The 11,649-nt window shown below is 45.4% G+C and overlaps 1 protein-coding gene across 1 annotated transcript in view; it reads right to left on the bottom strand.

Annotated features, from left to right (window-relative positions):
- The window catches only part of nav1b (neuron navigator 1b), a 93,330-nt gene that overhangs the window by 38,601 nt on the left and 43,080 nt on the right, over window positions 1–11,649 (bottom strand). The window contains 1 exon segment of the mRNA XM_061219641.1: window positions 2,187–2,325. Coding sequence (XP_061075625.1) covers window positions 2,187–2,325 — 139 coding nt within the window.

Here is an 11,649-nt window from a genome sequence, read left to right as displayed (position 1 = left end):
CTATTAATGAACGGTTACGGATGACGAAAGAGCAACAACGGCAAACGATATCTTACTACACCATCCCTTTTCAAGAAAACACATTTGTTCTCGGTAATTAATGCACGGCAATACAAGAGAAATCAAACGCATAGGAGCAAGACACCATAATGTTTCAGCGATACCTCATGAAGAGGTCTGCCCGGGCCCAGACGTTCAGCTTCACCTGACTACACACGACTGAAAACTCCCCCAGGGAGAAAAGTAATAAAAGCGGTTTTGTAAAAGCATGTGACACGGCCACATTAAGCGGACACGTTGAGCTGGAAGTGCAGGGGGGACATCTGAGGTCCAGATCTGTTGACTTTAATAAAAGCAGAGAGACATTTGCGCCAGAGGCTCCGTACCTCTCCTCCTGCTCAATCATCGAGGGCACCGCAAAGCCAGACCTCTGAGTCATGTGATAAACGCTTTCTTTATTAAAAATCAACAGCCCACAGAACTGATGCATTCGTCTGAACAATGTCTGGCAGATCAAAGAGGATAAATTGTTAATTTATCCTATTCTTCCGGGCACGGGTGGTTTGTTCTCCAGATATTACGGGGGATTTTCAAAGGTCTCTTTCCTCTGGGACAGCAGGACAGGTTTGGACAGGAGAGTGTGTAAAGCATGGCACACCTGAAACCACATTTAAAAAAAAAAAACACAAAAAAAAAAACCCTGTTTCAGTACTGATATTCCCTGTGAGATCTGGGTCCTGAGTTTACCTGCGTCCTGAGTTAACCTGCGTCCTGAGTTAACCTGGGTCCTGAGTTAACCTGGGTCCTGAGTTAATCTGGGTACTGAGTTTACCTGCGTCCTGAGTTAACCTGGGTCCTGAGTTAACCTGGGTCCTGAGTTAATCTGAGTCCTGAGTTAATCTGGGCCCTGAGTTAACCTGGGTCCTGAGTTAATCTGGGTCCTGAGGTAATCTGGGTCCTGAGTTAATCTGGGTCCTGAGTTAATCTGAGTCCTGAGTTAATCTGAGTCCTGAGTTAATCTGGGTCCTGAGTTAATCTGGGTCCTGAGTTAATCTGGGTCTGAGTTAACCTGGGTCCTGAGTTAATCTGGGTCTGAGTTTGCAATGTGCCCGTCCTGCTGTCCCACTGCGTAACAATCGGCCCCTTGTCACAACGGACCCCCGCTCCCCCCTACATTACGCCGTCATAACGGTCTTTCCTGGTGAGGAAGACGATGACGAAGAGCACTTGGAAACCCACATCTGGCCTCTACCCAGGAGCAGGATCCGGCGGCCTCAGCTAAAATGGCGGCGGTGTCTCCTTCCGTACCCCGTCCATAACTCACGTGTTGGGCTGTCTAGTGTCAGGTTCTCATGAGCTGGCTAACGGCTCCAGTTAGCAGCCTGAGTTAGCGCCCACAGTAAGATCTAGGAATAGATTTTACATGAGACGGATACGGCCTGTCAGGCTTAACAAGCTGTCCTCACAGTAAGGGCTACCAACAGCTAACAAAAACAATGTGTGAAACAACACCGCAAAAATGGCCTAATGAGGTGCTTAAAGGTGCAATAGGTTATGTCAGACTTCTAACGGTCAAGAGAGGAATTGCAGCAACAAACACCCTCAAACTACAACACTGTTTATCCCTCCAACTTCTCTCTGCACTGAGGTTGAAACCCCTAACCCCCCCCAATTGAATTATTGTACAGCTGAGCAAGTGTCGGTCCGTCAACTATATATTTTGAAACCAGAATTTAGGGACTATAAACACAGGCAGATGGTCAACATGTGAGTGAGCCTTTTTCAATGATAGGAATGGTCTTGTAACAATGTTTTAACACAAGATTTACCTATTGTACCTATAAAAAGTACTTTTACACAGTTGTAGCCTGAATTGAAACCACAACATTGTATGTTTGTCTTGCCCTCTCCCTTATGTCCTTCCCACTATTCCTATCCCCTTTGTCGCCCCTGAGTAGTTGTTTAATGTGGGGAAATGGTTTGAACTGTGTCTTTAATGTGCTCCAGAACAGGAACCTGCTGAAAACCAGCTTTTAACTGAGTCAGGCCTGATAAACTGTAACATGTTTTGACCACCTGTAATGTTACTGTTAAATTTTTTCCTGTATAAATAAACAAAGGAAGAAATATGTGGCGTTGTGTGATCAACGGTCACAAGATTAAAAACATGGCTGCTGGTCTCTCACCACCACGGAGGAGTTGCGGCGGGAGCCCACGGGCGTGGTGGGCAGCGAGTTGAGGGAGGAGCTGGCGTTGAAGTCCTCGGAGCTGAGGTTGTCCGACCCGTCACTGAGGCCACTGCTGATGGAGCTGCTCTCGTCCCACCTGGGGAGACAGAGGGGATGGTCAGAGTAATGCATTACGGGAAACGTACACCACCAGACGCCAGATGCTGGGCAGTGAGGGGATGGTCAGAGTAATGCATTATGGGAAACGTACACCACCAGACACCAGATGCTGGGCAGTGAGGGGATGGTCAGAGTAATGCATTATGGGAAACATACACCACCAGACGCCAGATGCTGGGCAGCGAGGGGATGGTCAGAGTAATGCATTATGGGGAAACATACACCGCCAGATGCTGGGAAGTGAGGGGAGCCAAGCAGTCAGCGCACGGCATTATGGGAAACATACACCGCCAAACACCAGACTCTGAGCAGCGAGGGGAGTCAGAGCAGAGCATTATGGGATACACGCGTCACTAGACACCAGACGCTGGACAGTAAGGTGGGCCCGAGCTGTCAGAGCAGTGCATTATGGGAAAAATACACCACCAGACGCCGGGCAGCGAGGGGGTAAATGAGGACTCCTCAGTGTGATGCAGCATAATCCCTGGAGCCTTCCCATAAAATTTTACTGCGCTCTACAAAAGGAAAGATAGCAGCCTGGGCAGCACATGAAACAACCAGGAAACACTGTGAGCCCTGCTACTTACGTTACGCTAACAAAATCTGCCCGCATATAAATATTAACTGTCCATATGGCAATGATTTTACATCTCAATCACCAGTTTTCAACATAACTTTGGCCGTCCTTATAGGACTTGAAAGGCAATAAACATGTACAGTAGGCCTACAGTACTGCAAGATTCAAAGATATTTCAGGAAGAATGTAATGAATCATCTCCCTGCATGTGTGTATTTGACACATTCATTGAATATATGCACCACCTACAGCGCTACATACCAAAAGGTACAGTTACACACCAAAACCTTTCCCAGATGGATATACCAAAATGCTCTATTCATATAGCATAGTTCTGTACAGTCTTGCAATGGATATGCAACCGTGCCAAGCTCATATTTCAATGAGCATATGGTGACCAGTGCAGCAAGTCCTACGACACTGCAGGAGAACTATCTGGTAGATCTGCCAATGCACTGTCCAAAAATAATCTGTGTCCTGAAATAATCTGTGTCCTGAGTTCATTTGTGAACCAAATGAATACGCGCCCTGAGTTAAATCTGGGTCCTGAGTTAATCTGGGTCCAGAGTTTACCTGTGTCCTGAGTTAATCTGTGCACCGAGTTAATCTGCAACGTCTCCATCTAACATGGTCTGAGACAACAACGGTGTCACAATGCACATCTACAAACCTTAGCTGAAGAACACACGGCAACAGAATATAACTTGCATTACTTAACCCACCTATTATGTTTGGGGTCAATTTGACATCTCTTAAAAACCAGTTAACCAGTTTTTAATATAGATACTGTATGATTTCTAATTTTCTAATCTGGTGGGATTAAATGGTAGAAGGTACTGCACCAATATTGCATACAAATGTGCTACATAGTGTTTTGGCCCTCTCATAAAATGTAAGAAAATATATAACCATTTACATTTTTGTGAGTGATTCTAGTGGCACCTTCTCAAACAGGTGCCAAACGTTCACTTACTGTTCCTTACACTCTAAAATGAGAAGTTTTCCACAGATATTTCATATTTATGGATAAAAGGCAAGTAAATTTGGGAGACAATAAGAACGTGACACTACGTGTCAAAATCTATTTATTTTCCCACTCTAAATGCACTGTTTTTACATAATTTCGAGGCTCACGCAAATGACACATTCATAGGATAACCGGAGCTCAGAGACACCGGTCGGCCAGCTACGAATCGGGATGTGAGACGGACCTCTTGTCAGAGAGGTCAGTGTCTGACAGTCTGCTCCCCGTATGTCCCGGTGATCACCCATCTGTGTGAGCGGAGGAGCCAGGCTGCTGTCAGAGACGTCTACGGTCTCACCTCCTGAACACCCAGAGATACAATTAAGCTTCTGGTTTGCCTGGCCAACCTGCCAATAGGAAAGCAGTTGGTAACCATGGTCACTGGAACCATCTTCTCAGGAGAGTGAACTGCCACATTTTAGTTGTGGAGCATACTTTTGCTTTATCAGACTATTTATTTTTAGGCCAAGTTTTAACATACACTGTATATATTTTTAACAGCTTTTAAACCACATCCCTCACCACATCTCCCACGTACGGAAAGACATGGAATGTCCGTCTTGTTGGAATGTAAAACAGTCCCGCCACAGGCCTTTTTCCAGGATACCGGAATGAAAGGGCTGGGACTTGGGAATGCCGTTGGTCCTCAGGAACACCATTAAAACCTGCAGGTGTATATTAATTGCATGTGAGAAAAAAGATCTCTTCAGAAGAGCCCAAGGTCCACCGACACGGTGGCTTAAAAGGAAAGCTGAAATTAGTTTCTCTAGAAAACGTCTTTTGATGTTCTCACCGAGCCAAAGGCATAAAAATCAGGGGCAGCCTTTTCACTTTGAAGTTGACCCATCAAGGGGTGTCAACGCAAAGGTTATAGGTTCAAATCCAAGCACCCGGTGAGCTAGGCACTTAACCTTAATTACTTCTGTAACATTTCTGGACAATATGTAAAAGAAGCTAATCTGTGTAGGTCTGTCCAGATAAGAGTGTCTTGCTAAATGCCAAAATTTAAATGAGACCTGTTGAACCAGATACAACCACACACAGCTAAATGAACACCCTTTCAGATCCTCACCCAACACACAAAACTTCAGCGTCTGGGTAACGCATCAGGAATCAAATATGATTCAGATAAATGAAGAAAACTACACCAAAGATGGAGAACGTCGCTTGTAACAGCTTAGAGATTATCAGATCATCAGCTCTGGCTCATGCCACTGTCTTATGCCACTGGCAGGTTCTAATGCACCCACCACTCACACAGCTATATAAAAATATCATTACACCTTAATTGGGCTTTTCAAAACCTTCTCGTCCTGGAAGCCCCAGGCAAGTCATTAAACTCTCCAATTACACTGGATAGAAAGCTCTCTAATGCAGTCCCTGTGGACAGAGAGCTCTTCAAGCCGATGGATATGCTTCACATTTGTATTTGTAAGAGAAAATGAACAAGTGAATTAATATGAAGAAAAAAAAAATGTTAATTGAGAATGTTATGGAATAAAAAAAAGGTACATAGTGAAGCAATACTTCTGGGCATTTTTTACGTGAGAAGATCGGGGACAATCAACTTAATGTTATGTAACGTTACTTTGTCATTTTCATCTGTCACCACAGTTACCAGAACCTCGCCGTGCCTGCGTGGGCGTCCTCCGGGTACTCAGTCCAGAGACATGCAGGTTGGGCTAATTAGAGTGTGTAAACTGTGCTTGGCGTATGGGCGAGGGCGTGAGCGCACTGCGTGTGGGCCCAGCCACGGATCGGTAACCCATCCAAGGCCTAACTCCGACTACACCTCGCTTTTATTTCTCTTCTCCAATTGCTCGCTATGATTTTGTGCTCACCATTCAGCAGAGAGACGGGGTGTAGGAATATATTATTAGTAAGACTTGGCATTAACACGTGTGCCACACGCATGGCCAGTGGGGCTCTATCGAGCAGCAAAACAGCAAGGCCTGGCAGATGGGCACGCTATGTGGTGACAGACTACATCACCAGCTCAGCCTCGGGGAACGGACCGCCTCCGACATTAGACGTACGCTGAAGCATGCCAAACGCAAACGCTTACATAAGACTCAGTGGTGCGTGCGCTAATGCCAAACGCAATGCCGCAGAGACTCAGAGATTGACTTTATTTTCCGAATGTGTACAGAAAATATCAGTTAAAATGCTATTGCAGTATGGAAAACAGTGGCAGCGTGGAAGCTACATTAGAGGCAATTACTGGAAGTTTTGATATGCAAGCAAAGTTGTCAAAGGTTTTGAAGGGCAAACATATAATAATATAGCCTATACTTTTTTAGTATCCCAGGCTCAAACCAGTGAAATCTTGTTGCACAATGGAAATTACTTTATGCAAAGTACTCATCATTTTTTTTTTACCTTAAATTTGGCATCTCCAATTCCACCCAAATTTGTCCAAATGTCCCATCTGCCAACTACATTCACCGCCACTGCCAGCACAAGAGAGTGAACCCAGAACAGTGACCTCACCAAAACACATGGTCTCAGCCAATCCAGTGGCTTCTTATCACACTGCTGGCATAAGCCCCAAATGGGGACCCAAATCACAGCAGTAGGCCCAGTGGCAGAGCAGGACGTGTTCAGTATCTAAGTCCTGTCTGCAGGATGTGTTCAGTATCTAAGTCCTGTCTGCAGGATGTGTTCAGTATCTAAGTCCTGTCTGCAGGATGTGTTCAGCATCTAAGTCCTGTCTGCAGGATGTGTTCAGCATCTAAGACCTGTCTGCAGGATGTGTTCAGTATCTAAGTCCTGTCTGGGAAGCCATTTCCTCACCTCTGCTACAGACATGAAGCAGGCCGTTTGGTTTGTAAAGTATATCTGTACTCCTGAGACAGAACATTTGGGCGTGTTCTTGAAGGAAACTCTTGCTACGAAGGCAACACGCACCGATTTACGACCTTCTGAATTATGACAAACGTCTCTCCCCCCCCCGCCCCCCCCTACGATAAATTCAATCGGTTTATTTTCTTTTACCGGGTAAAATAAGTCGTCTCTATAATTCCCTCACGTGCTAACTCAGCCAAAGGAGATTATGACACGCTTTAAGCTGTCAGCGCCAACTTTCTCGGAGAGATACTTGAAAACGTTTCCCACATTTCTGCTGGGTTCACACACACAAATCAGAGGAGATCGGAGAGTGCAGAGTTACTAACGCAAGTCTCTGGCCCAGGGAGCAGAGAGAACCCATGAGTCACAGCCTCTCACTATATACTTTATATTTCATACTTTACTTTTATTTATTTTCATTACATATACTTTATTTCCCTTAGTTTAACTTGGCTTTTTCTGTGGTTGCTGTTGCTTGTTGCCCATTGTAATGTGATCTATGTGAGCCAAACCAAGATGAATTCTAGCACACTGTCAGATATAAAGGCACAGGGTGAAGTACATTTTCGTTAAGGAACACATTTCCCAAATGTACACTGAAAGCATAATAATGCTGTATTTGGGTACCTTTAAAAGTACCTTTTACAGGCAAAACCAGGCCCAAATGAATGATGTATTGCTGGCTAGGGGTATGGCTTTATAGGGTACCACCCCAGTGAAAAGCCTTTGTAACTTCATCGGCACTCTCCCGTACTTTATTTCTGAGAATACTGTATGTACAGGCTTGTGTATATAAATCTGATTCTAATCAGACCTGGCTGAAATACGTCATTCTTTTGGATTCAAATGCTTTTCTGGGCTCACTTGATCTTGCCTGGTGCAGCTGAGCCAACCAAGAGGACCAGAAAGTGGGGCTTGCACTTTTTGAGAGCATCTCATAGCTTTCAAATACATCAGCCAAGCTCAGCAAAGCCTCGGGAAAGCATCAGAATCCAAAACAGTAATGTATTTCAGCCGGGTCTGGTCGTAATTCTGAACGTGACTGTTCAGAACGGAGAGCGCCAGAGCTGGACGGGACTGCGTACGGTCGCACGCTGTACGAGAGCGCAGACAGACAGACTCCCGGGGGTAATGTACGGTACAGGATCTCTGCCGTTAGATGTACGTCTCTGCGTCCTCCTCCCTGCGGTCAGTCAGCCTGGGTGGTACACTGCCCAAAGCTCTCAGCCTGCTAAACCCATTAATTTGTGCTGAGATTCATACTTCCTGCCTCTCCCCCTACCCCCAAGGGTGTCGGCTAAACTAAACGGAGCGTCTGAAACCGCTGGCCAGATGCGTTTGACTCCATAAAAGCAAACCTTTTTGGATTATTCAGGAAACCAAAAAGTTTTTTTTTTTTTTTTTTTTTTTTTGTCAAATTACCACCTAAATGAGTGATTAATAATCATTTGCCCTGTGATCACAAATATGCGACTATAATGTTCGTCAATGCTTTATTTTACAGCCCGTTAATTACCCAGTACTTACTGGGCAAATATACAGCGACTTGTGTAATTATTAGGTAACTACTATGAAACCAAGTCAGTAAGTACCATATGAAACTACTATGTAAATACATTTTCCAGCCCGTTTCAAAGTACCTGAAATTAAAATTGTTACTTAAGTATCTGGTACTTAATTACTAGGTAATTAACAGGCTGTAAAATAAAGTGTGACAGAATGTTCTTAACTCAACATTCTGATGCTGATGTAACAATCAATATTGGTAAGGCAAAGCAGCAGAGTTCTAGAACACTGACTGAGGAAGCATTCCAAAGGGCTACTCTTCAAAGGGCGAATTAATCACCCTGCTTGTGCAAAGGGTCGCCTAAGATGTGCTCAACGTAAAATCATTGAGCCAGCAGATATTAACGAGATCACCCCTCCATACTGTCTGCAGGAACCGGCTCGCAATACAGCACCCGGTGACCAGTGCATTTAATTCAGGCCGATCGGAGCAGCCAAGAGGGCTGAAACCCTATACGTTCCCCTGGGCCTCAAATATTTAGACAGGTCTCTTCAAACAAACCGTTCTCCTCAGGAGTGATGTTTTAGTGATGACGTGGGGCCCAGTTTCACAATGTTACGATGTTATGATGAAGCCTGGAGAATCACACACACACACATGGTAGCAGAACGCTGGGATTTGTGTGTGTCGGGTGGGGGGGGGGGGGTTCCCTGTATCCCACCCCCAGGGGATGTTCTTTAAAGTTTGGCAGTGCTTGGAAAACCATGACCAGGGAATTCAGCGCTGGAAGGAGCCCCACCACCCGGGCCGCGGGGGCCAACAGGAGGTTCTCGTTTCCATGGCAGCCTGCCAAGTCCGGCAGTTAATTTACGTGTAACTGCTATTATTTGAATTTCTGATGCCGTGGAAACGTGACGGTTCGAACGGCCCACCCCACCACCACCACACAGCCCCTGCGCGGGGAGGGGCGCCTGGCCCCCACCCTGTCTCAATACAGCTGTTTCAGTCAGCTGGAGGACTGGCTCCTAGCACACACATCTGGGGAAGAAATGAGGGAAATCAAGCAAGTAAGGAGAGATATAAGAGACGGACCCTCGAGGGGAAACGTGATCATCGTTTCATCGTTAATGCGCTTTGTGAACCGAAAGCCCCGTTTAATGTGCAGCGTATGCATTAAACGCACGGTCCTCCAAACGCTCTTCTTCTTTGGTTTCAGTGGAATGGGCAGAGGGGGAAAGAGTGACATCACCCCACAGGAGCTGGGGAGCACATGCAGGCTCTTACATGATGCACGTATTTCATAATGAGAATTAGAGAAAGGTACAGCATGTTTTTGCAGAGACAGATAAACACAATTTATGGGGGTCGTACAAGGAGTGAAGAAAAATCCCTCTCATATGATGCATGCATTTTACGAAGGAAATCGGAAAAATGTATGCTTCAAAAACCGCATACGATTTATGGGGGTCGTACAAGGACTAGGAAAAATCTAGATATAATGCATATACTGCATTTTAAAAAGCTAATACGAATAACATATGCTTTCAAAATGCAGATAGTCACAATTTAAAGGACAAAGATATTTAATAATGAAAATAAAAAAGTGGATTTTGATCACAATTTATGGGCGTCAAACAAGAAGCAGTGAAAGTCATTCATTATTAATCACTGTACACACTACAGTGTGCAACTTAATAAGCATTATGTTGTTCAAACATGTCGAGAACTAAAGTTATAATTAAACTTTTGCATACATATCAAAACATTTGTGCAAGTTTACTAAATAGTAAGAAAGATTATCGATAGCCATTAAATAAACGTGAGGACAGCGGACTTCTTGGGAGGTATGTATTGAATCGAGGGGGAAAAAAAAGGAGAGCGTTTTGGAGACGCGCTCCTTCGTCTGATGTCTCTGAGACTCTTCAGCGGACGCCTTTCCCCTCGAGTCAACAAACCTCTCCCGACACGAGGGCTGCGCATGCGTTTACTCAGCATCTTCATTTCCCTTTCCAGGGACCGGGCACCTTCTCTGTATATTATTTTAACTTATTTTCCTGGAAGAAGCGACGACAGCACCTTCATGATTTAGAGCCTCTTGAAGAGGCGTGAGAAATGAGTCTGGCAGCGGAGAGGCGTAGGCCAGAGTAAGAGCATTTCACACAAACGCGACAAAAGCTCACGGCACAGGCCCTCCGTCTGTGGAGTCCACCGCCCGGGTGGCGGACAAGTTTCAGTCTGAAGAAGCGCCTCATGAAAAGACAGGACACTGGCTCAAAGCCTTTTCGGAGGAGGATGTTAATGCATTTTGTTACGCGTGCTATTTTGCACGTCGACTTTCGCCCCAACCTCGATGCAGATCCCAACAGGTGCCCAACCCTGTTCCTGGAGATCTATTGTCCTGCATTTTCACTCCAACCCTAACAGAGCCACACCTCATTCAACAGCTAGAGCAGGGCTTCCCAACCCTGTTACATTACATTACATTATTGGCATTTGGCAGACGCTCTTATCCAGAGCGACGTACAACAAAGTGCATACCCATAACCAGGGATAAGTTCGCTGAAAGACCCTAGAGGGAAGTACAATTTAAACTGCTACCTGTACAACAAAGATAAGGACGAGGGCCTTTTTTTTTTTTTTTTTTTTTTTTTTTTGGAGAACAAAGAAACAAACAAACAGAGCAAAAATAACCAAAGTTAACTATCCAAACACTGCTTACCTAGCCAACTAAAAATACTGATACACAAAGCAAGTCACAGAGACAACAATTAAGGTTCACAGGGAGGTAGGGAGGGATGGGGAGAGGTGCTGCTTGAAGAGGTGTGTCTTCAGCTTGCGCTTGAAGGTGGGGAGAGATTCTACAGTTCTGACCTCAACGGGGAGTTCGTTCCACCACCGTGGAGCCAGAACAGACAGTAGTCGTGAGCGTGATGTGGAGGTTCGGAGAGGGGGAGGTGCCAAGCGGCCTGTGGAGGCTGAACGAAGAGGTCTGGCAGGGGTGTAGGGTCTGATGATTTTTTGTAGATAAGCTGGGGAAGACCCTTTAACTGCTTGGAAGGCTAGCACCAATGTTTTGAATTTGATGCGAGCCATGACAGGCAGCCAGTGGAGGGAAGTAAGCAGGGGGGTGATGTGTGAGTATTTGGGAAGGTTGAAGACCAGACGAGTTTTACAAGCACTGTTCCTGGATATCTATTGTCCTGCATTTTCACTCCAACCCTAACAGAGCCACACCTCATTCAACAGCTAGAGCAGGGCTGCCCAACCCTGTTCCTGGAGATTTACCATCCTGCATTTTCACTCCAACCGTAACAAAGCACACCTCATTCAACAGCTAGAGCAGGGC

This window comes from Conger conger, chromosome 14 (genome assembly GCF_963514075.1).
Source record: "Conger conger chromosome 14, fConCon1.1, whole genome shotgun sequence".
In the NCBI taxonomy this organism is placed as follows: Eukaryota; Metazoa; Chordata; class Actinopteri; order Anguilliformes; family Congridae; genus Conger; species Conger conger.
This window is presented reverse-complemented; position numbering and strand designations above follow the sequence as displayed.